Below are 24,998 nucleotides of genomic sequence, written 5' to 3'. Positions count from 1 at the left end.
ACTCACTCACCCACTCACTCACTCACCTACCCACTCACTCACCTCACTCACCTCACTCACTCACCCACTCACTCAACACCCACTCACTCACTCACTCACCCACTCACCCCCACTCACTCACCCACTCACTCACCCTCTACTCACTCACTCACCCACTCACTCACTCACTCACCCACTCACCCACCTCACCCACTCACTCACCCACTCACTCACTCACTCACCACCCACTCACTCACTCACCCACTCACTCACCCACACTCACTCACCACTCACCCACTCACCCACTCACACACCCACTCACTCACCCACTCCCACACTCACCCACACACCCACCCACTCACTCACTCACCTACCCACTCACTCACCTACCCACTCACTCACCCACTCACTCACCCACACCCACTCACCCACTCACTCACTCACCCACTCACTCACCCACCACTCACTCACCCACTCACCCACTCACTCACTCACCCACTCACCCACCACTCACTCACCCACTCACTCCACCCACTCACCCACTCACCCACTCACTCACCCACTCACTCACACTCACTCACTCACTCACTCACTCACCCACCCACTCACTCACCCACTCACTCACTCACCCACCCACTCACTCACCCACTCACTCACCTACCCACTCACTCACCTACCCACTCACTCAATCACCCACTCACTCACTCACTCACCCACTCACTCACTCACTCACCCACCCACTCACTCACCCACTCACTCACCCACTCACTCACTTACTCACTCACTCACCCACTCACCCACTCACTCACCCACTCACTCACCCACCCACTCACCCACTCACCCACTCACTCACCCACTCACTCACTCACTCACCCACCCACTCACTCACCCACTCACTCACCCACTCACTCACTTACTCACTCACTCACCCACTCACCCACTCACTCACCCACTCACTCACCCACCCACTCACCCACTCACCCACTCACTCACCCACCCCCCCACTCACCCATCCACCCACCCACCACACCCACCCCACCCACCCCACCCACCATCCCATCCTGAATCCGAAGTACTCCGACGCCTCCTGGCCAATCATCCGCCAGAGTCCTCGCGGGGTCAGCCCTGGCCACCCCAAAGCGCTCAGCTCGGCCTGCCAGGAGCCGGCCACACCGTCGCCACCACCGCCCGCCACCGCCTCCCGCCTCCACCGCCACCGCCTCCACCGCCTCCACCGCCTCCACCGCCTCCACCGCCTCCACCTCCACCGCCTCCACCGCCTCCACCTCCACCGCCTCCACCGCCTCCACCGCCTCCACCGCCTCCACCGCCTCCACCGCCTCCACCACCACTGCCTCCACCGCCACCACCGCCTCCACCGCCTCCACCTCCACCGCCGCCACCACCACCGCCTCCACCGCCTCCACCGCCTCCACCGCCTCCACCGCCTCCACCGCCTCCACCACCACCGCCACCACCGCCTCCACCGCCTCCACCGCCCACCGGCACCGGCCTCCTCGGTGACGGGGGCCTGGCCGGCCGGGCCCGCCGGGGCTTGCGGGCGGCGTGCCTAGCCTCGTCCTGGGGTTGAGGCCGGCTCTCGGGCGTTGGGGCCGGGCAGGAGCCAAGCAGGCAGCTGAGGAAGTGGGCGCAAGCCGCGGAGATGGCGGGGACCTCCACGTGCTGGGGGGGGGGGGGGCAGGGGGGGGGAGGCGGTGGTAGGGGCAGCAGCAGCAGCAGCATCGTCATCATCATCAGGAGCATCATCAGCAGCATCATCATCATCAGCAACATCAACAGTAGTAGTAGTAGCAGCAGAAGCATCATCATCGTCATCATCATCAGCAGCATCATCATCATCAGCAGCATCATCGTCATCATCAGCAGCAGCATCATCATCATCAGCAACATCAACAGTAGTAGTAGCAGCAGCAGCAGAAGCATCATCATCGTCATCATCAGCAGCATCATCATCAGCAGCAGCAGAAGCATCATCATCGTCATCATCATCAGCAGCAACATCAACAGTAGTAGTAGCAGCAGCAGCAGAAGCATCATCATCGTCATCATCATCAGCAGCATCATCATCATCAGCAGCATCATCGTCATCATCATCAGCAGCATCATCAGCAACATCAACAGTAGTAGTAGTAGCAGCAGCAGAAGCATCATCATCGTCATCATCATCAGCAGCATCGTCATCATCAGCAGCATCATCGTCATCATCATCAGCAGCATCATCAGCAACATCAACAGTAGTAGTAGTAGCAGCAGCAGAAGCATCATCATCGTCATCATCATCAGGAGCATCATCATCAGCAGCAACATCAACAGTAGTAGTAGTAGCAGCAGCAGAAGCATCATCATCGTCATCATCAGCATCATCAACAGCAGCGACAGCAGCAGCGGTGTACCTGTAGGTACGAGTGAGTCTACCTGTAGGTACGAGTGAGTGTACCTGTAGGTACGAGTGAGTGAGTGTACCTGTAGGTACGAGTGAGTCTACCTGTAGGTACGAGTGAGTGTACCTGCAGGTACGAGTGAGTCTACCTGTAGGTACGAACGAGTGAGTGAGTCTACCTGTAGGTACGAGTGAGTGAGTGTACCTGTAGGTACGAGCGAGTGAGTGAGTGTACCTGTAGGTACGAGTGAGTGTACCTGTAGGTACGAGTGAGTGTACCTGTAGGTACGAACGAGTGAGTGAGTCTACCTGTAGGTACGAGTGAGTGAGTGTACCTGTAGGTACGAGTGAGTGAGTGTACCTGTAGGTACGAGTGAGTGAGTGTACCTGTAGGTACGAGTGAGTGAGTGTACCTGTAGGTACGAGTGAGTCTACCTGTAGGTACGAGTGAGTGTACCTGCAGGTACGAGTGAGTCTACCTGTAGGTACGAACGAGTGAGTGAGTCTACCTGTAGGTACGAGTGAGTGAGTGTACCTGTAGGTACGAGCGAGTGAGTGAGTGTACCTGTAGGTACGAGTGAGTGTACCTGTAGGTACGAGTGAGTGTACCTGTAGGTACGAACGAGTGAGTGAGTCTACCTGTAGGTACGAGTGAGTGAGTGTACCTGTAGGTACGAGTGAGTGAGTGTACCTGTAGGTACGAGTGAGTGTACCTGTAGGTACGAGTGAGTGTACCTGTAGGTACGAACGAGTGAGTGAGTCTACCTGTAGGTACGAGTGAGTGTACCTGTAGGTACGAGTGAGTGAGTCTACCTGTAGGTACGAGTGAGTGTACCTGTAGGTACGAGTGAGTGTACCTGTAGGTACGAGTGAGTGAGTCTACCTGTAGGTATGAGTGAGTGAGTGTACCTGTAGGTACGAGTGAGTGAGTGTACCTGTAGGTACGAGTGAGTGAGTCTACCTGTAGGTACGAGTGAGTGTACCTGTAGGTACGAGTGAGTGTACCTGTAGGTACGAGTGAGTGAGTCTACCTGTAGGTATGAGTGAGTGAGTGTACCTGTAGGTACGAGTGAGTGAGTGTACCTGTAGGTACGAGTGAGTGAGTCTACCTGTAGGTATGAGTGAGTGAGTGTACCTGTAGGTACGAGTGAGTGTACCTGTAGGTACGAGTGAGTGAGTCTACCTGTAGGTACGAGTGAGTGAGTGTACCTGTAGTTACGAGTGAGTGAGTCTACCTGTAGGTACGAGTGAGTGTACCTGTAGGTACGAGTGAGTGAGTCTACCTGTAGGTACGAGTGAGTCTACCTGTAGGTACGAGCGAGTGAGTGAGTGTACCTGTAGGTACGAGTGAGTCTACCTGTAGGTACGAGTGAGTGAGTGAGTGTACCTGTAGGTACGAGTGAGTGTACCTGTAGGTACGAGTGAGTGTACCTGTAGGTACGAACGAGTGAGTGAGTCTACCTGTAGGTACGAGTGAGTGAGTGTACCTGTAGGTACGAGTGAGTGAGTGTACCTGTAGGTACGAGTGAGTCTACCTGTAGGTACGAGTGAGTGTACCTGTAGGTACGAACGAGTGAGTGAGTCTACCTGTAGGTACGAGTGAGTGAGTGTACCTGTAGGTACGAGCGAGTGAGTGAGTGTACCTGTAGGTACGAGTGAGTGTACCTGTAGGTACGAGTGAGTGTACCTGTAGGTACGAACGAGTGAGTGAGTCTACCTGTAGGTACGAGTGAGTGAGTGTACCTGTAGGTACGAGTGAGTGAGTGTACCTGTAGGTACGAGTGAGTGTACCTGTAGGTACGAGTGAGTGTACCTGTAGGTACGAACGAGTGAGTGAGTCTACCTGTAGGTACGAGTGAGTGTACCTGTAGGTACGAGTGAGTGAGTCTACCTGTAGGTACGAGTGAGTGTACCTGTAGGTACGAGTGAGTGTACCTGTAGGTACGAGTGAGTGAGTCTACCTGTAGGTATGAGTGAGTGAGTGTACCTGTAGGTACGAGTGAGTGAGTGTACCTGTAGGTACGAGTGAGTGAGTCTACCTGTAGGTACGAGTGAGTGTACCTGTAGGTACGAGTGAGTGTACCTGTAGGTACGAGTGAGTGAGTCTACCTGTAGGTATGAGTGAGTGAGTGTACCTGTAGGTACGAGTGAGTGAGTGTACCTGTAGGTACGAGTGAGTGAGTCTACCTGTAGGTATGAGTGAGTGAGTGTACCTGTAGGTACGAGTGAGTGTACCTGTAGGTACGAGTGAGTGAGTCTACCTGTAGGTACGAGTGAGTGAGTGTACCTGTAGTTACGAGTGAGTGAGTCTACCTGTAGGTACGAGTGAGTGTACCTGTAGGTACGAGTGAGTGAGTCTACCTGTAGGTACGAGTGAGTCTACCTGTAGGTACGAGCGAGTGAGTGAGTGTACCTGTAGGTATGAGTGAGTCTACCTGTAGGTACGAGTGAGTGAGTGAGTGAGTGTACCTGTAGGTACGAGTGAGTGTACCTGTAGGTACGAGTGAGTGTACCTGTAGGTACGAACGAGTGAGTGAGTCTACCTGTAGGTACGAGTGAGTGAGTGTACCTGTAGGTACGAGTGAGTGAGTCTACCTGTAGGTACGAGTGAGTGAGTGAGTGTACCTGTAGGTACGAGTGAGTCTACCTGTAGGTACGAGTGAGTGAGTGTACCTGTAGGTACGAGTGAGTCTACCTGTAGGTACGAGTGAGTCTACCTGTAGGTACGAGCAAGTGAGTGAGTCTACCTGTAGGTACGAGTGAGTGAGTCTACCTGTAGGTACGAGCGAGTGAGTCTACCTGTAGGTACGAGTGAGTCTACCTGTAGGTACGAGTGAGTGAGTGTACCTGTAGGTACGAGTGAGTCTACCTGTAGGTACGAGTGAGTGAGTCTACCTGTAGGTACGAGTGAGTGTACCTGTAGGTACGAGTGAGTGAGTGAGTGTACCTGTAGGTACGAGTGAGTGAGTCTACCTGTAGGTACGAGTGAGTGAGTGAGTGTACCTGTAGGTACGAGTGAGTCTACCTGTAGGTACGAGTGAGTGAGTCTACCTGTAGGTACGAGCGAGTGAGTGAGTGATTGTACCTGTAGGTACGAGTGAGTGAGTGTACCTGTAGGTACGAGTGAGTTAGTGAGTGTACCTGTAGGTACGAGTGAGTCTACCTGTAGGTACGAGTGAGTGTACCTGTAGGTACGAGCGAGTGAGTGTACCTGTAGGTACGAGTGAGTGAGTCTACCTGTAGGTACGAGCGAGCGTACCTGCAGGTACGAGCGAGTCTACCTGTAGGTACGAGTGAGTGTACCTGTAGGTACGCGCGAGTGAGTGTACCTGTAGGTACGAGTGAGTGAGTGTACCTGTAGGTACGAGCGAGTGAGTGAGTCTACCTGTAGGTACGAGTGAGTGTACCTGTAGGTACGAGTGAGTGTACCTGTAGGTACGAGTGAGTGAGTCTACCTGTAGGTATGAGTGAGTGAGTGTACCTGTAGGTACGAGTGAGTGAGTGTACCTGTAGGTACGAGTGAGTGAGTCTACCTGTAGGTATGAGTGAGTGAGTGTACCTGTAGGTACGAGTGAGTGTACCTGTAGGTACGAGTGAGTGAGTCTACCTGTAGGTACGAGTGAGTGAGTGTACCTGTAGTTACGAGTGAGTGAGTCTACCTGTAGGTACGAGTGAGTGTACCTGTAGGTACGAGTGAGTGAGTCTACCTGTAGGTACGAGTGAGTCTACCTGTAGGTACGAGCGAGTGAGTGAGTGTACCTGTAGGTACGAGTGAGTCTACCTGTAGGTACGAGTGAGTGAGTGAGTGTACCTGTAGGTACGAGTGAGTGTACCTGTAGGTACGAGTGAGTGTACCTGTAGGTACGAACGAGTGAGTGAGTCTACCTGTAGGTACGAGTGAGTGAGTGTACCTGTAGGTACGAGTGAGTGAGTCTACCTGTAGGTACGAGTGAGTGAGTGAGTGTACCTGTAGGTACGAGTGAGTCTACCTGTAGGTACGAGTGAGTGAGTGTACCTGTAGGTACGAGTGAGTCTACCTGTAGGTACGAGTGAGTCTACCTGTAGGTACGAGCAAGTGAGTGAGTCTACCTGTAGGTACGAGTGAGTGAGTCTACCTGTAGGTACGAGCGAGTGAGTCTACCTGTAGGTACGAGTGAGTCTACCTGTAGGTACGAGTGAGTGAGTGTACCTGTAGGTACGAGTGAGTCTACCTGTAGGTACGAGTGAGTGAGTCTACCTGTAGGTACGAGTGAGTGTACCTGTAGGTACGAGTGAGTGAGTGAGTGTACCTGTAGGTACGAGTGAGTGAGTCTACCTGTAGGTACGAGTGAGTGAGTGAGTGTACCTGTAGGTACGAGTGAGTCTACCTGTAGGTACGAGTGAGTGAGTCTACCTGTAGGTACGAGCGAGTGAGTGAGTGATTGTACCTGTAGGTACGAGTGAGTGAGTGTACCTGTAGGTACGAGTGAGTTAGTGAGTGTACCTGTAGGTACGAGTGAGTCTACCTGTAGGTACGAGTGAGTGTACCTGTAGGTACGAGCGAGTGAGTGTACCTGTAGGTACGAGTGAGTGAGTCTACCTGTAGGTACGAGCGAGCGTACCTGCAGGTACGAGCGAGTCTACCTGTAGGTACGAGTGAGTGTACCTGTAGGTACGCGCGAGTGAGTGTACCTGTAGGTACGAGTGAGTGAGTGTACCTGTAGGTACGAGCGAGTGAGTGAGTCTACCTGTATGTACGAGTGAGTGAGCGAGTCTACCTGTAGGTACGAGCGAGTGAGTCTACCTGTAGGTACGAGCGAGTGAGTCTACCTGTAGGTAGGAGTGAGTGAGCGAGTCTACCTGTATGTACGAGTGAGTGAGTGAGTCTACCTGTAGGTACGAGTGAGTGTACCTGTAGGTACGAGTGAGTGAGTCTACCTGTAGGTACGAGCGAGTGAGCGAGTCTACCTGTAGGTACGAGCGAGTGAGCGAGTCTACCTGTAGGTACGAGCGAGTCTACCTGTAGGTACGAGCGAGCGTACCTGTAGGTATGAGCGAGTAAGTGAGTGTACCTGTAGGTACGAGTGAGTGTACCTGTAGGTACGAGCGAGTGAGTGAGTGTACCTGTAGGTACGAGCGAGCGTACCTGTATGTACGAGTGAGTGAGTGATTGAGTGTACCTGTAGGTACGAGTGAGTGAGTGAGTCTACCTGTAGGTAGGAGCGAGCATACCTGCAGGTCGGTACGAGCGAGTGTACCTGTAGGTACGAGTCTACCTGTAGGTACGAGCGAGTGAGCGAGTCTACCTGTAGGTACGAGCGGTACGAGTGAGTGTACCTGTAGGTACGAGTGAGTGAGTGAGTGAGTGTACCTGTAGGTACGAGTGAGTGAGTCTACCTGTAGGTACGAGTGAGTGAGTGAGTGTACCTGTAGGTACGAGTGAGTCTACCTGTAGGTACGAGTGAGTGAGTCTACCTGTAGGTACGAGCGAGTGAGTGAGTGATTGTACCTGTAGGTACGAGTGAGTGAGTGTACCTGTAGGTACGAGTGAGTTAGTGAGTGTACCTGTAGGTACGAGTGAGTCTACCTGTAGGTACGAGTGAGTGTACCTGTAGGTACGAGCGAGTGAGTGTACCTGTAGGTACGAGTGAGTGAGTCTACCTGTAGGTACGAGCGAGCGTACCTGCAGGTACGAGCGAGTCTACCTGTAGGTACGAGTGAGTGTACCTGTAGGTACGCGCGAGTGAGTGTACCTGTAGGTACGAGTGAGTGAGTGTACCTGTAGGTACGAGCGAGTGAGTGAGTCTACCTGTAGGTACGAGTGAGTGTACCTGTAGGTACGAGTGAGTGTACCTGTAGGTACGAGTGAGTGAGTCTACCTGTAGGTATGAGTGAGTGAGTGTACCTGTAGGTACGAGTGAGTGAGTGTACCTGTAGGTACGAGTGAGTGAGTCTACCTGTAGGTATGAGTGAGTGAGTGTACCTGTAGGTACGAGTGAGTGTACCTGTAGGTACGAGTGAGTGAGTCTACCTGTAGGTACGAGTGAGTGAGTGTACCTGTAGTTACGAGTGAGTGAGTCTACCTGTAGGTACGAGTGAGTGTACCTGTAGGTACGAGTGAGTGAGTCTACCTGTAGGTACGAGTGAGTCTACCTGTAGGTACGAGCGAGTGAGTGAGTGTACCTGTAGGTACGAGTGAGTCTACCTGTAGGTACGAGTGAGTGAGTGAGTGAGTGTACCTGTAGGTACGAGTGAGTGTACCTGTAGGTACGAGTGAGTGTACCTGTAGGTACGAACGAGTGAGTGAGTCTACCTGTAGGTACGAGTGAGTGAGTGTACCTGTAGGTACGAGTGAGTGAGTCTACCTGTAGGTACGAGTGAGTGAGTGAGTGTACCTGTAGGTACGAGTGAGTCTACCTGTAGGTACGAGTGAGTGAGTGTACCTGTAGGTACGAGTGAGTCTACCTGTAGGTACGAGTGAGTCTACCTGTAGGTACGAGCAAGTGAGTGAGTCTACCTGTAGGTACGAGTGAGTGAGTCTACCTGTAGGTACGAGCGAGTGAGTCTACCTGTAGGTACGAGTGAGTCTACCTGTAGGTACGAGTGAGTGAGTGTACCTGTAGGTACGAGTGAGTCTACCTGTAGGTACGAGTGAGTGAGTCTACCTGTAGGTACGAGTGAGTGTACCTGTAGGTACGAGTGAGTGAGTGAGTGTACCTGTAGGTACGAGTGAGTGAGTCTACCTGTAGGTACGAGTGAGTGAGTGAGTGTACCTGTAGGTACGAGTGAGTCTACCTGTAGGTACGAGTGAGTGAGTCTACCTGTAGGTACGAGCGAGTGAGTGAGTGATTGTACCTGTAGGTACGAGTGAGTGAGTGTACCTGTAGGTACGAGTGAGTTAGTGAGTGTACCTGTAGGTACGAGTGAGTCTACCTGTAGGTACGAGTGAGTGTACCTGTAGGTACGAGCGAGTGAGTGTACCTGTAGGTACGAGTGAGTGAGTCTACCTGTAGGTACGAGCGAGCGTACCTGCAGGTACGAGCGAGTCTACCTGTAGGTACGAGTGAGTGTACCTGTAGGTACGCGCGAGTGAGTGTACCTGTAGGTACGAGTGAGTGAGTGTACCTGTAGGTACGAGCGAGTGAGTGAGTCTACCTGTATGTACGAGTGAGTGAGCGAGTCTACCTGTAGGTACGAGCGAGTGAGTCTACCTGTAGGTACGAGCGAGTGAGTCTACCTGTAGGTAGGAGTGAGTGAGCGAGTCTACCTGTATGTACGAGTGAGTGAGTGAGTCTACCTGTAGGTACGAGTGAGTGTACCTGTAGGTACGAGTGAGTGAGTCTACCTGTAGGTACGAGCGAGTGAGCGAGTCTACCTGTAGGTACGAGCGAGTGAGCGAGTCTACCTGTAGGTACGAGCGAGTCTACCTGTAGGTACGAGCGAGCGTACCTGTAGGTACGAGCGAGTAAGTGAGTGTACCTGTAGGTACGAGTGAGTGTACCTGTAGGTACGAGCGAGTGAGTGAGTGTACCTGTAGGTACGAGCGAGCGTACCTGTATGTACGAGTGAGTGAGTGATTGAGTGTACCTGTAGGTACGAGTGAGTGAGTGAGTCTACCTGTAGGTAGGAGCGAGCATACCTGCAGGTAGGTACGAGCGAGTGTACCTGTAGGTACGAGTCTACCTGTAGGTACGAGCGAGTGAGCGAGTCTACCTGTAGGTACGAGCGAGTGAGTGAGTCTACCTGTAGGTACGAGGGAGTGAGTCTACCTGTAGGTACGAGTGAGTGTACCTGTAGGTACGAGTGAGTCTACCTGTAGGTACGAGTGAGTCTACCTGTAGGTACGAACGAGCGAGTGAGTCTACCTGTAGGTACGAGTGAGTCTACCTGTATGTACGAGTGAGTGAGTGATTGAGTGTACCTGTAGGTACGAGCGAGTGAGTGTACCTGTAGGTACGAGCGAGTCTACCTGTAGGTACGAGCGAGTGAGTGAGTCTACCTGTAGGTACGAGCGAGTGAGTGAGTCTACCTGTAGGTACGAGGGAGTGAGTCTACCTGTAGGTACGAGTGAGTCTACCTGTAGGTACGAGTGAGTCTACCTGTAGGTAGGAGCGAGCGTACCTGCAGGTAGAAGCGCAGGATGTGCTTGACCGACCGCAGGAGTATCTCGCTCAGCAACAGCTTCTGCGGAGACACGTAGGGACAGAGATGAGAGCGGCGTCAGCAGTAGCGGCGTTGACGAGGGGGAGAGACAAAGGCGGATGGGAGGGGGGGGGGCCCACTCGGGAGCGTGGCGGCCGATTGCCCACCCCCCCGGCTCGCGAGGGTGACCGTGGGGGGCCATGGGGAGCCGTGGGGGGCCGTGGGGAGCGAGCGGGATCGTACCAAGTCAGCCAAATCATCTACCCTTCGATAGCCGCATGAGTAAACACATCGTAGCGGGAGTCACATCAGTGGCAGTAGCGGGAGTCACATCAGTAGTAGCGGGAGTCACATCAGTAGTAGCGGCGGCAGTAGCGGCAGTAGCAGGAGTCACATCAGTAGTAGTAGCGGCAGTAGCGGGAGTCACATCAGTAGTAGTAGCGGCAGCAGTAGCGGGAGTCACATCAGTAGTAGTAGCGGCAGTAGCGGGAGTCACATCAGTAGTAGTAGTAGCGGCAGTAGCGGGAGTCACATCAGTAGTAGTAGCGGCAGTAGCGGGAGTCACATCAGTAGTAGTAGCGGCAGTAGCAGGAGTCACATCAGTGGCAGTAGCGGGAGTCACAACAGTAGTAGTGGCGGCAGTAGCGGGAGTCACATCAGTAGTAGTAGCGGCGGCAGTAGCGGGAGTCACATCAGTAGTAGTAGTAGCAGTAGCGGGAGTCACATCAATAGTAGCGGCAGTAGCGGGAGTCACATCAGTAGTAGTCACATCAGTAGCGGGAGTCACATCAGTAGTAGTAGCGGCAGTAGCGGGAGTCACATCAGTAGTAGTAGCAGCGGCAGTAGCGGGAGTCACATCAGTAGTAGCAGCAGCGGCAGTAGCGGGAGTCACATCAGTAGTAGTAGCGGCAGTAGCGGGAGTCACATCAGTAGTAGTAGTAGCGGCAGTAGCGGGAGTCACATCAGTAGTAGTAGTAGCGGCAGTAGCGGGAGTCACATCAGTAGCAGGAGTCACATCAGTAGTAGCAGCAGCGGCAGTAGCGGGAGTCACATCAGTAGTAGTAGCGGCAGTAGTGGGAGTCACATCAGTAGTAGTAGCGGCAGTAGCGGGAGTCACATCAGTAGTAGTAGTAGCGGCAGTAGCGGGAGTCACATCAGTTGTAGTAGCGGCAGTAGCGGGAGTCACATCAGTAGTAGTAGCGGCAGTAGCAGGAGTCACATCAGTAGTAGTAGCGGCAGCAGTAGCGGGAGTCACATCAGTAGTAGTAGCAGCAGCAATAGCGGGAGTCACATCAGTAGTAGAAGCGGCAGTAGCGGGAGTCACATCAGTAGTAGTAGTAGCAGCAGTAGCGGGAGTCACATCAGTAGTAGTAGCGGCAGTAGCGGGAGTCACATCAATAGTAGTAGTAGCAGCAGTAGCGGGAGTCACATCAGTAGTAGTGGCGGCAGTAGCGGGAGTCACATCAGTAGTAGTAGCGGCAGTAGCGGGAGTCACATCAGTAGTAGTAGCGGCAGTAGCAGGAGTCACATCAGTAGTAGTAGCAGCAGCAGTAGCGGGAGTCACATCAGTAGTAGTAGTAGCGGCAGTAGCGGGAGTCACAACAGTAGTAGTAGCGGCAGTAGCGGAGTCACATCAGTAGTAGTAGCGGCAGTAGCGGGAGTCACATCAGTAGTAGTAGCGGCAGTAGCGGGAGTCACATCAGTAGTAGTAGCGGCAGTAGCAGGAGTCACATCAGTAGTAGTAGCAGCAGCAGTAGCGGGAGTCACATCAGTAGTAGCAGCGGCAGTAGCGGGAGTCACATCAGTAGCAGTAGCGGCAGTAGCGGGAGTCACATCAGTAGTAGTAGCGGCAGTAGCAGGAGTCACATCAGTAGCGGCGGCAGTAGCGGGAGTCACATCAGTAGTAGTAGCAGTGGCAGTAGCGGGAGTCACATCAGTAGTAGTAGCAGTGGCAGTAGCGGGAATCACATCAATAGTAGTAGCAGTGGCAGTAGCGGGAGTCACATTAGTAGTAGTAGTAGCGGCAGTAGCGGGAGTCACATCAATAGTAGTAGCGGCAGTAGCGGGAGTCACATCAGTAGTAGTAGCGGCGGCAGTAGCGGAGTCACATCAGTAGTAGTAGCGGCGGCGGCAGTAGCGGGAGTCACATCAGTAGTAGCGGGAGTCACATCAGTAGTAGTAGCGGCAGTAGCGGGAGTCACATCAGTAGTAGCAGTAGCAGCAGTAGCGGGAGTCACATCAGTAGTAGTAGTAGTAGCGGCAGTAGCGGGAGTCACATCAGTAGTAGTAGTAGCGGCAATAGCGGGAGTCACATCAGTAGTAGTAGTAGTAGCGGCAGTAGCGGGAGTCACATCAGTAGTAGTGGCGGCAGTAGCGGGAGTCACATCAGTGGCAGTAGCGGCGGCGGTAGCGGGAGTCACATCAGTGGCAGTAGCGGCGGCAGTAGCGGGAGTCACATCAGTAGTAGTAGTAGCGGCAGTAGCGGAGTCACATCAGTAGTAGTAGCGGCAGTAGCGGGAGTCACATCAGTAGTAGTAGCGGCAGTAGCGGAGTCACATCAGTAGTAGTAGTAGCGGCAGTAGCGGGAGTCACATCAGTAATAGTAGCGGCAGTAGCGGGAGTCACATCAGTAGTAGTAGCGGCAGTAGCGGAGTCACATCAGTAGTAGTAGCGGCGGCAGTAGCGGGAGTCACATCAGTAGTAGCGGCGGCAGTAGCGGCAGTAGCAGGAGTCACATCAGTAGTAGTAGCGGCAGTAGCGGGAGTCACATCAGTAGTAGTAGCGGCAGTAGCGGGAGTCACATCAGTAGTAGCGGTGGCAGAAGCGGCAGTAGCGGGAGTCACATCAGTAGTAGTGGCGGCAGTAGCGGGAGTCACATCAGTAGTAGTAGCAGCAGCAGTAGCAGGAGTCACATCAGTAGTAGTGGCGGCAGTAGCGGGAGTCACATCAGTAGTAGTAGCAGCAGCAGTAGCAGGAGTCACATCAGTAGTAGTGGCGGCAGTAGCGGGAGTCACATCAGTAGTAGTAGTAGCGGCAGTAGCGGGAGTCACATCAGTAGTAGTAGTAGCGGCAGTAGCGGGAGTCACAACAGTAGCAGTAGCGGCGGTAGCGGGAGTCACATCAGTAGTAGCAGTGGCAGTAGCGGGAGTCACATCAGTAGTAGTAGCAGCAGTAGCGGGAGTCACATCAATAGTAGTAGCGGCGGCAGTAGCGGGAGTCAGACCAGTAGTAGTAGTAGCAGCAGTAGTGGGAGTCACATCAGCAGTAGTAGCAGCAGTAGTGGGAGTCACATCAGCAGTAGTAGCGGCACTAGCGGGAGTCACATCAGTAGTAGCGGCGGCGGTAGCAGCAGTAGCAGAAGTCACATCAGTAGTAGTAGTAGCGGCAGTAGCAGGAGTCACATCAGTAGTAGTCACATCAGTAGCGGGAGTCACATCAATAGTAGTAGCGGCAGTAGCAGGAGTCACATCAGCAGTAGTAGTAGCGGCAGTAGCGGGAGTCACATCAGTAGTAGTAGCGGCAGTAGCAGGAGTCACATCAGTAGTAGTAGTAGCGGCAGTAGCGGGAGTCACATCAGTAGTAGCGGCGGCAGTAGCAGGAGTCACATCAGTAGTAGTGGCAGTAGCGGGAGTCACATCAGTAGTAGTAGCGGCAGTAGCGGGAGTCACATCAGTAGTAGTAGCGGCAGTAGCGGAGTCACATCAGTAGTAGTAGTAGCGGCAGTAGCGGGAGTCACATCAGTAATAGTAGCGGCAGTAGCGGGAGTCACATCAGTAGTAGTAGTAGCGGCAGTAGCGGAGTCACATCAGTAGTAGTAGCGGCGGCAGTAGCGGGAGTCACATCAGTAGTAGTAGCAGCAGCAGTAGCGGGAGTCACATCAGTAGTAGTAGCGGCAGTAGCGGGAGTCACATCAGTAGTAGTAGCAGCAGCATTAGCGGGAGTCACATCAGTAGTAGTAGCAGTGGCAGTAGCGGGAGTCACATCAGTAGTAGTAGCGGCAGTAGCGGGAGTCACATCAGTAGTAGTAGTGGCGGCAGTAGCGGGAGTCACATCAGTAGTAGCGGCAGTAGCGGGAGTCACATCAGTGGCAGTAGCGGGAGTAGCGGGAGTCACATCAGTGGCAGTAGCGGCAGTAGCGGGAGTCACATCAGTAGTAGTAGCGGCAGTAGCGGGAGTCACATCAGTAGTAGTAGCGGCAGTAGCGGGAGTCACATCAGTAGTAGTAGCGGCGGCAGTAGCGGGAGTCACATCAGTAGTAGTAGCAGCGGCAGTAGCGGGAGTCACATCAGTAGTAGTAGCGGCAGTAGCGGGAGTCACATCAGTAGTAGCGGGAGTCACATCAGTAGTAGTAGCGGCAGTAGCGGGAGTCACATCAGTAGTAGTAGCGGCAGTAGCGGAGTCACATCAGTAGTAGTAGTAGCGGCAGTAGCGGGAGTCACATCAGTAATAGTAGCGGCAGTAGCGGGAGTCACATCAGTAGTAGTAGTAGCGGCAGTAGCGGAGTCACATCAGTAGTAGTAGCGGCGGCAGTAGCGGGAGTCACATCAGTAGTAGTAGCAGCAGCAGTAGCGGGAGTCACATCAGTAGTAGTAGCGGCAGTAGCGGGAGTCACATCAGTAGTAGTAGCAGCAGCATTAGCGGGAGTCACATCAGTAGTAGTAGCAGTGGCAGTAGCGGGAGTCACATCAGTAGTAGTAGCGGCAGTAGCGGGAGTCACATCAGTAGTAGTAGTGGCGGCAGTAGCGGGAGTCACATCAGTAGTAGCGGCAGTAGCGGGAGTCACATCAGTGGCAGTAGCGGGAGTAGCGGGAGTCACATCAGTGGCAGTAGCGGCAGTAGCGGGAGTCACATCAGTAGTAGTAGCGGCAGTAGCGGGAGTCACATCAGTAGTAGTAGCGGCGGCAGTAGCGGGAGTCACATCAGTAGTAGTAGCAGCGGCAGTAGCGGGAGTCACATCAGTAGTAGTAGTAGCAGTAGCGGGAGTCACATCAGTAGTAGCGGGAGTCACATCAGTAGTAGTAGTAGCAGCAGTAGCGGGAGTCACATCAGTAGTAGCGGGAGTCACATCAGTAGTAGCGGCGGCAGCGGCAACACTAAAACTAAGCACGCGGCAACTTTTAGCATTGCCCGTCCGTGGATATAAATCCATTCCGTTCCGTACTTTCATAGTTTAGTTTTTCAATGATTTTGGTACAGGCCCCGTGAGCCATTCCGGCTCTTGAATCGGGGTGCTACCACAACAAACTAAACAACAAAACAAAACCGAAAACGCGAACAACAATAAAAAAAAACATCTTCAAAGTGACCGACTGCTACGCGCTGACTGCGTGCAAAACAGCAAATCCATGGAGGGGGAAAAAAAAACCAGCAAAAATATTCCTGAAATAGCAGCGCGTACACCACCACCACCATCACCACCACCGCCAACGCCGAGTGGAAAAAACCCCAGTGGGATGCAAAGTCAAACAACAACCACAACAACCACAGCAGCAGGTAAGGTTAAAGGTTAAAAGCAACCAGCCTGACCCTTTACCCTAGCTTTTACCTTACCGCAAAACAATCACTCCACCCTCACCTTTGACCCCCCGCAGCAGGTAAGGTTAAAGGTTAAAGGCAACGAGCCTGACCCTTTACCCGACCTTTAACCTTACCACAGTACAATCACTCCACCCTCACCTTTGACCCCGCAGCAGGTAAAGTTAAAGGTTAAATCAACGAGCCTGACCCTTTACCCGACCTTTAACCTTACCACAATACAATCACTCCACTCTCAACTTTGACCCCTGCAGCAGGTAAGGTTAAAGGTTAAAAGCAACCAGCCCGACCCTTTACCCTAGCTTTTACCTTACCACAAAACAATCACTCCACCCTCACCTTTGACCCCCCGCAGCAGGTAAGGTTAAAGGTTAAAGCAACGAGCCCTACCCTTTACCCGACCTTTAACCTTGCCACAATTCAATCACTCCACCCTCACCTTTGACCCCTGCAGCAGGTAAGGTTAAAATCAACGAGCCCGACCCTTTACCCGACCTTTAACCTTACCACAAAACAATCACTCCACCCTCACCTTTGACCCCTGCAGCAGGTAAGGTTAAAATCAACGAGCCCGACCCTTTACCCGACCTTTAACCTTACCACAATACAATCACTCCACCCTCACCTTTGACCCCCCGCAGCAGGTAAGGTTAAAGGTTAAAGGCAACCAGCCCGACCCTTTACCCTACCTTTAACCTTACCACAAAACAATCACTCCACCCTCACCTTTGACCCCCCGCAGCAGGTAAGGTTAAAGGTTAAAAGCAACCAGCCTGACCCTTTACCCTAGCTTTTACCTTACCACAATACAATCACTGTACCCTCACCTTTGACCCCCCGCAGCAGGTAAGGTTAAAGGTTAAAAGCAACCAGCCTGACCCTTTACCCTAGCTTTTACCTTACCACAATACAATCACTCCACCCTCACCTTTGACCCCCCGCAGCAGGTAAGGTTAAAGGTTAAAGGCAACGAGCCTGACCCTTTACCTGACCTTTTACCTTACCACAATACAATCACTCCACCCTCACCTTTGACCCCTGCAGCAGGTAAGGTTAAAAGCAACCATCCTGACCCTTTACCCGACCTTTAACCTTACCACAATACAATCACTCCACCCTCACCTTTGACCCCCCGCAGCAGGTAAGGTTAAAGGTTAAAGGTTAAAGGTTAAAGCAACGAGCCCTACCCTTTACCCGACCTTTTAACCTTTACCCCATACAAAAGACCCGCTTACAGGGTAATTACTGTGGTGCTGCTGCTGCTACGCATGAACAAGGTTGATATGACAGGTACACGCTAAGCCACTTGCCGGTGTGCTATCGACTGCAGACAGCAAAGAAAATTTTAGAGAGAGTGGCGCTTTTGTTTTGCTTAACGTTCACTGCCAAATCACACTCCGTGGTGCCGACGTTTAACAAAAATCAAAATACAACGCCGCTTTTTAAGAAAAAATAAAAATCTTGCCGTGGTTTTCACGCCTGATGATGATTGCTCCTCGTGTTGTGGACAGAACGTCGTGAGAAATTTATTGTTTTATAGTTTTTATTATTTTATTGTTTCCCTTCTACGTGGTTTTCGCACCTGATGATGATTGCTGCTTGTGTTGCAGTCCCAAACGTCGTGATAATTTTATTGTTTTATAGTTTTATTATTTTATTGGTTTATATTTTTATTATTTTATTGTTTTATATTTTTTATTATTTTATTGTTTTATATTTTTATTATTTTATTGTTTTTCATTTTTAATATTTTATTATTTTATTGTTTTATATTTTTATTATTTTATTGTTTTATATTTTTATTATTTTATTGTTTTATAGTTTTATTATTTTATTGTTTTATAGTTTTATTATTTTATTGTTTTATAGTTTTATTATTTTATATTTTTGTTATTTTATTGTTTTATATTTTTATTATTTTATTGTTTTATAGTTTTATTATTTTATTGTTTTATAGTTTTATTATTTTATTGTTTCCCTTCTACGTGGTGGTGACTTTAGCGAAAGAACCAAGAATAATAATTTTAATGTTTTATATTTTTATTATTTTATTGTTTCCCTTCTACGTGGTGGTGACTTTACCTAAAGAACCAAGAATAATAATTTTATTGTTTTACAATAATTGTATTGTTTTATATTTTTATGATTTTATTGTTTCCCTTCTAACGCGGTGGTGACTTTACCTAAAGAACCAAGAATAACAATTTTATTGTTTTACAATAATTTTATTGTTTTATATTTTTATTATTTTATTGTTCCCCTTCTACGTGGTGGTGACTTTACTGAAAGAACCAAGAATAATAATTTTATTGTTTTATAATAATTGTATTGTTTTATATTTTTATTATTTTATATTTTTATTATTTTATTGTTTCCCTTCTACGTGGTTGAGACTTTACCTAAAGAACCAAGAATAATAATTTTATTGTTTTATATTTTTATTATTTTATTGTTTCCCTTCTACGTGGTGGTGACTTTACCTAAAGAACCAAGAATAATAATTTTATTGTTTTACAATAATTGTATTGTTTTATATTTTTATTATTTTATTGTTTCCCTTCTACGTGGTGGTGACTTTACCTAAGAACCAAGAATAATAATTTTATTGTTTTATATTTTTATTATTTTATTGTTTCCCTTCTAACGCGGCGGTGACTTTAGCGAAAGAACCAAGACTAAGTGAATGTTTATAGTTAAAAACGTTTTGGCTCGTGTTAACCAAACACCCGCAGGCCGAGTTGCTCGCTATCCAAGTTGTTGGGAGTAACCCCGCGAGCCATCCGGCTCTGCATTCGGGTGCAGCGGCTGCAAACGATACAGCGACAGGATGCCGTTTAAAATGGACCGCGCGCAAAATTTGGGACGAGATTTGAGACGAAATTGGGATGAATTTGAGACGAAATTTGGGACAAAATTTGAGACGAGATTTGAGACGAAGTTGAGACGAAATTTGAGACGAAATTTGAGACAAAATTTGAGACAAAGTTGAGACGAAATTTGAGACAAAATTTGAGAACAAATTTGGGACGAAATTTCAGACAGAGTTGAGACTTAATTTGAGACGAAATTTGAGAACAAATTTGAGACGAAATTTGAGACAAAGTTGAGACAAAATTTGAGACCAAACTTGAGAACAAATTTGAGACGAAATTTGAGAACAAATTTGAGACGAAATTTGAGACAAAGTTGAGACTTAATTTGAGACGAAATTTGAGACAAAATTTGAGACAAAATTTGGGATGAAATTTGAGACGAAATTTGGGACAAAATTTGAGACGAGATTTGAGACGAAGTTGAGACGAAATTTGAGACAAAATTTGAGAACAAATTTGGGACGAAATTTGAGACAGAGTTGAGACTTAATTTGAGACGAAATTTGAGAACAAATTTGAGACGAAATTTGAGAACAAATTTGAGACGAAATTTGAGAACAAATTTGAGACGAAATTTGAGACAAAGTTGAGACAAAATTTGAGACGAAATTTGAGACGAAGTTGAGACGAAATTTGAGACGAAATTTGGGACAAAATTTGAGACGAAATTTGAGACAAAGTTGAGACGAAATTTGGGACGAGATTTGAGACAAAGTTGAGACGAAATTTGAGACGAAATTTGAGACAAAATTGAGACGAAATTTGAGACCAAATTTGAGAACAAATTTGAGACAAAGTTGAGACTTAATTTGGAGACGAAATTTGAGACGAAGTTGAGACGCAATTTGAGACGAAATTTGGGACAAAATTTGAGACGAAATTTGAGACAAAGTTGAGACGAAATTTGGGACGAGATTTGAAACTAAATTTGAGACGCAATTTGAGACAAAATTTGGGACAAAATTTGGTACAAAATTTGAGAACAAATTTGAGACGAAATTTGAGAACAAATTTGAGAACAAATTTGAGACAAAATTTGAGACAAAGTTGAGACGAAATGTGGGACTAATTTTGAGACCGAATTTGGGACAAAATTTGAGACCAAACTTGAGACAAAGTTGAGACAAATTTGAGACAAAAATTGAGACCATCACCTCCCCCCCAACACACCATCACCACCCCCCCCCCACCCACACCATCACCCCCCCACCACCTACGTATGCTGCGTGTCCACGGCCGCTGGTGCCCCCCACTTTGTCGCCGGTGCCCCCCACTCCGAGGTCGGTGCCCTCCACCATCCCCATCTGCTTGAGGACGTCCCCGAGATATCGAGCGTTCACCCCTCGCTGGTGCAGCAGCAGCAACAGCGAGGCCCCGTCCAGAGGCAGAGACGCGGAGGACGGGCAGGTGAGGTCACTCACCTGGTGGGGAGGAGGGGGGCACGGGGGTGGTGAGTGGGTGGGTGGGTGGGTGAGTGGGTGAGTGAGTGAGTGAGTGGGTGAGTGGGTGAGTGAGTGGGTGAGTGAGTGAGTGGGTGGGTGAGTGGGTGAGTGGGTGAGTGGGTGAGTGGGTGGGTGAGTGGGTGAGTGGGTGAGTGGGTGAGTGGGTGGGTGAGTGGGTGAGTGAGTGGGTGAGTGGGTGAGTGGGTGGGTGGGTGAGTGGGTGGGTGAGTGAGTGGGTGGGTGGGTGAGTGGGTGGGTGGGTGAGTGAGTGGGTGAGTGAGTGAGTGGGTGGGTGAGTGAGTGAGTGGGTGGGTGAGTGGGTGAGTGGGTGAGTGGGTGGGTGAGTGGGTGAGTGGGTGGGTGAGTGGGTGAGTGGGTGAGTGGGTGGGTGAGTGGGTGAGTGGGTGGGTGAGTGGGTGAGTGAGTGAGTGGGTGGGTGAGTGGGTGGGTGAGTGGGTGAGTGGGTGGGTGAGTGGGTGGGTGGGTGAGTGGGTGTGTGAGTGGGTGAGTGGGTGAGTGGGTGGGTGAGTGAGTGGGTGTGTGAGTGAAATGCGGTTTCAGGAAAGGGCGGTCCTGCACAGATGCCATATTTTCTGTCCGTCTGCTACAGCAGAGGTGTAGGGAATTCCAACAAGACCTACATCTCTGCTTTATTGACCTGGTCAAGGCCTATGATACCATCAGTAGGCCTGGGCTCTGGGTCGTTCTTCGTGCTTTTGGAGTACCTGACCCTCTGCTCACGATCATTAAGGACCTTCATGATGGTGAGCGGGCCCGGGTATAACTACGTGGCCGGGAGTCAGAGCCATTCCCTGTACACCTTGGGGTGCGACAGGGATGTCCTCTGGCTCCCACATTATTTAACATCTATTTTGACCACGTAGTTCGTGAAGCCTTCAATAGCTGTACCGGGGGAATCTCCATATGGTACATATAATGGGAGGCTAATCGATGCCCGGGTGCGGTCAAGGGATGGCTCCCTATTGCTCAACCACGTTATGTATGCTGATGATTTGGTAATAGCTGCTCAGTCAGAAGAGGAGTTGGAGACGCTGCTGCTGAGACTGGAGCGTGCCACTAAGAGGTGGGGCCTTACCATCAGCCCCACCAAAACTAAGCACCTCCCTGGGTATTTTGTACCATCAGACACTCCACCCCCACAACTCCCAATCGGTGATGGGGCAGTTGTGGAGAGAGTGGAGAGTTTCCCATACCTGGGCAGTGTGCTTATGACTGGCTCCAGTTTAACAGCAGAGGTCTCACTCCGAATCAGTCGAGCGGCAATATCTTTTCATCGGTTGCGTAACGCTGTGTGGAAGCTACCTGGTCTATCGCTCCGCACTAAGCTTCGGGTCTTCTCGGCCACGGTCATTCCCTCCCTTCTCTACGCTTGCGAAACGTGGACCCCCCTAATGGAACATCTTCGCCGGTTAGAAACATTTAGGCTGGCCTGCCTACGATCCATCCTGGGTTTAACCAGACTGGATTGTGTGAGGAGCTCACAAATCCTTGAAAGATCTGGGCAGGGTCCCATCGGTGAGCTCCTCCGGCAGGCAAGGCTGCGATGGCTGGGTCATGTAGCCCGCATGCCCAGCCACCGCATGCCGAAACAGCTTTTGTTTGGCCGGATTGAGGGGGCTAAGCGGGCGCGGCACGGGCTAGAGAAGAGATGGAGTGACGTGGTACAGGAGGACGTGGAGCTGAGTGGACTTGCCGATGACTGGTACCAGCGGTGTCAAGATCGGCCTCTGTGGAGGAGGCTCGTGAAGGATGCTACTGGGCAGTTGGAGGCAGTCGCCCTCCAACAACAACGGAGGGCGGAGGAGCGACGCTCACAACAACGAGCGGAGCGCCGGGTGGCTAAAGCACAGCAGATTGGCACAGTAGGGGGCACAGGTGGTGCATCAGCCAGTCATCTCAGTCAGTCGACCCGTGGTACCTGCTGGGTCTGCCCCGTGACCTCCTGCCAGCGGGCGTTCGACACTTCACGTGGCCTCAGGGTGCACATAGCCTGGCACAAGCGTCGTGGTGACGTCACCGCCACTTAGTGGCGAATGGCGGTTGTTGTTGTGTGAGTGAGTGGGTGAGTGGGTGGGGTGGGTGAGTGGGTGAGTGGGTGAGTGAGTGGGTGAGTGAGTGGGTGAGTGAGTGAGTGGGTGAGTGAGTGACTGGGTGAGTGGGTGAGTGAGTGGGTGAGTGAGTGAGTGAGTGGGTGGGTGAGTGACTGGGTGAGTGGGTGAGTGGGTGACTGGGTGAGTGAGTGGGTGAGTGAGTGAGTGGGTGAGTGGGTGAGTGGGTGGGTGAGTGAGTGGGTGAGTGAGTGAGTGGGTGAGTGAGTGACTGGGTGAGTGGGTGAGTGAGTGGGTGAGTGAGTGAGTGAGTGGGTGGGTGAGTGACTGGGTGAGTGAGTGGGTGAGTGGGTGAGTGAGTGAGTGAGTGGGTGGGTGAGTGACTGGGTGAGTGAGTGGGTGAGTGAGTGACTGGGTGAGTGAGTGACTGGGTGAGTGGGTGAGTGAGTGGGTGAGTGACTGGGTGAGTGGGTGAGTGGGTGAGTGAGTGTGTGAGTGAGTGGGTGAGTGAGTGGGTGGGTGAGTGAGTGGGTGAGTGAGTGAGTGGGTGAGTGAGTGAGTGAGTGGGTGACTGGGTGAGTGAGTGGGTGAGTGGGTGAGTGAGTGAGTGGGTGAGTGAGTGAGTGAGTGGGTGAGTGAGTGGGTGAGTGAGTGAGTGAGTGGGTGAGTGAGTGAGTGACTGGGTGAGTGGGTGAGTGAGTCGCTCACCAGAGCTGGGATCTGGTGAGTGATGACGAACTGAGCTGCGTCTCTAAAGAGACGACGTTGAGCACGGAGAGCCGGGAAATCAGAGGGCGGGAAACGAACACCTGGGGCAGACACGGGGGGAGGTCACGGGGGGGTCACGGCGGGGTCACGGGGGGTCACGGGGGGTCACGGGGGGTCACGGCGGGGTCACAAGGGGGACACGGGGGGTCACGGCGGGGTCACGCGGGGGCACGGGGGGGGGTCACGGGGGGGTCACGGGGGGGGGGTCACAGGGGGGTCACAGGGGGGTCACGGGGGGTCACGGGGGGGGGCACGGGGGGTCACGGGGGGTCACAGGGGGGTCACGGGGGGTCACAGGGGGGTCACAGGGGGGTCACGGGGGGTCATGGAGAGGGGGGAGGCTAGTGAGTACCTGGTGAGTACCTGGTGAGTACCTGGTGAGTAATTGGTGAGTACCTGGTGAGTGGTGAGTACCTGGTGAGTACCTGGTGAGTGAGAGTGGTGAGTACGTGGTGAGTAATTGGTGAGTACCTGGTGAGTGGTGAGTACCTGGTGAGTACCTAGTGAGTACCTGGTGAGTACCTGGTGAGTGGTGAGTACCTGGTGAGTACCTGGTGAGTCCCTGGTGAGTGTGAGTACCTGGTGAGTCCCTGGTGAGTGGTGAGTCCCTGGTGAGTGGTGAGTACCTGGTGAGTACCTGGTGAGTACCTGGTGAGTGGTGAGTACCTGGTGAGTGGTGAGTACCTGGTGAGTACCTGGTGAGTACCTGGTGAGTGGTGAGTACCTGGTGAGTACCTGGTGAGTACCTGGTGAGTGGTGAGTACCTGGTGAGTACCTGGTGAGTACCTGGTGAGTGGTGAGTACCTGGTGAGTGGTGAGTACCTGGTGAGTACCTGGTGAGTACCTGGTGAGTGGTGAGTACCTGGTGAGTACCTGGTGAGTACCTGGTGAGTGGTGAGTACCTGGTGAGTACCTGGTGAGTACCTGGTGAGTACCTGGTGAGTAAGCGTCGAGGTTGAACTGTATCTGGAATTTGGAGTCGCTGAGGGAGTGAACCTCCTGGCAAGCCTCCTTCACGATACGCAGATTCACTCCCTCCACTAGTGGGGGGAGACACGTGGTGGTGGGTGGGTGGGTGGGGGGGGAGAGACACGTGGTGGTGGGTGGGTGGGTGGGGGGGGAGAGACACGTGGTGGTGGGTGGGTGGGGGGAGAGACACGTGGTGGTGGGTGGGTGGAGAGACACATGGTGGTGGGTGGGTGGGTGGGGAGAAACACGTGGTGGGTGGTTGGGTGGGTGAGGGGGGGAGACACGTGGTGGTGGGTGGGTGGGTGGGGGGAGACACGTGGTGGTGGGTGGAGACACGTGGTGGTGGGTGGGTGGGTGGAGAGACACATGGTGGTGGGTGGGTGGGTGGGGAGAGACACGTGGTGGGTGGTTGGGTGGGTGAGGGGGGGAGACACGTGGTGGTGGGTGGGTGGGTGGGGGGAGACACGTGGTGGTGGGGTGGGTGGGGGGAGACACGTGGTGGTGGGTGGGTGGGTGGGGGGAGACACGTGGTGGTGGGGTGGGTGGGGGGAGACACGTGGTGGTGGGTGGGTGGGGGGAGACACGTGGTGGTGGGTGGAGACACGTGGTGGTGGTGGGTGGGTGGGGAGAGACACGTGGTGGTGGTGGGTGGGTGGGGAGAGACACGTGGTGGTGGGTGGGTGGGTGGGGAGAGACACGTGGTGGTGGGTGGGTGGGTGGGTGGGTGGAGACACGTGGTGGTGGGTGGGTGGGTGGAGACACGTGGTGGTGGGTGGGTGGGTGGGGGGAGACACGTGGTGGTGGGTGGGTGGGGGGAGACGTGGTGGTGGGTGGGTGGGTG

The 24,998-nt window shown here is 52.1% G+C and overlaps 1 protein-coding gene across 1 annotated transcript in view; it reads right to left on the bottom strand.

Moving 5' to 3' along the window:
- LOC116937177 (clustered mitochondria protein homolog) overlaps nucleotides 1-24,998 on the bottom strand; it is a 51,272-nt gene that overhangs the window by 7,130 nt on the left and 19,144 nt on the right. The window contains exons 5-9 of the mRNA XM_076063469.1: nucleotides 24,124-24,228; nucleotides 23,129-23,229; nucleotides 20,127-20,330; nucleotides 10,481-10,543; nucleotides 1,389-1,662 (exon numbers count right to left, since the gene is read on the bottom strand). Of these exons, the coding sequence (XP_075919584.1) occupies nucleotides 1,389-1,662; nucleotides 10,481-10,543; nucleotides 20,127-20,330; nucleotides 23,129-23,229; nucleotides 24,124-24,228 (747 nt within the window). The remainder of the gene's footprint in view (nucleotides 1-1,388; nucleotides 1,663-10,480; nucleotides 10,544-20,126; nucleotides 20,331-23,128; nucleotides 23,230-24,123; nucleotides 24,229-24,998) is intronic.

This window comes from Petromyzon marinus, unplaced genomic scaffold, assembly GCF_048934315.1.
Source record: "Petromyzon marinus isolate PM22_M1 ecotype Great Lakes invasive population unplaced genomic scaffold, UKy_Petmar_22M1.pri1.0 PM_Scaffold_131, whole genome shotgun sequence".
Lineage (NCBI taxonomy): Eukaryota > Metazoa > Chordata > Hyperoartia > Petromyzontiformes > Petromyzontidae > Petromyzon > Petromyzon marinus.
This window is presented reverse-complemented; position numbering and strand designations above follow the sequence as displayed.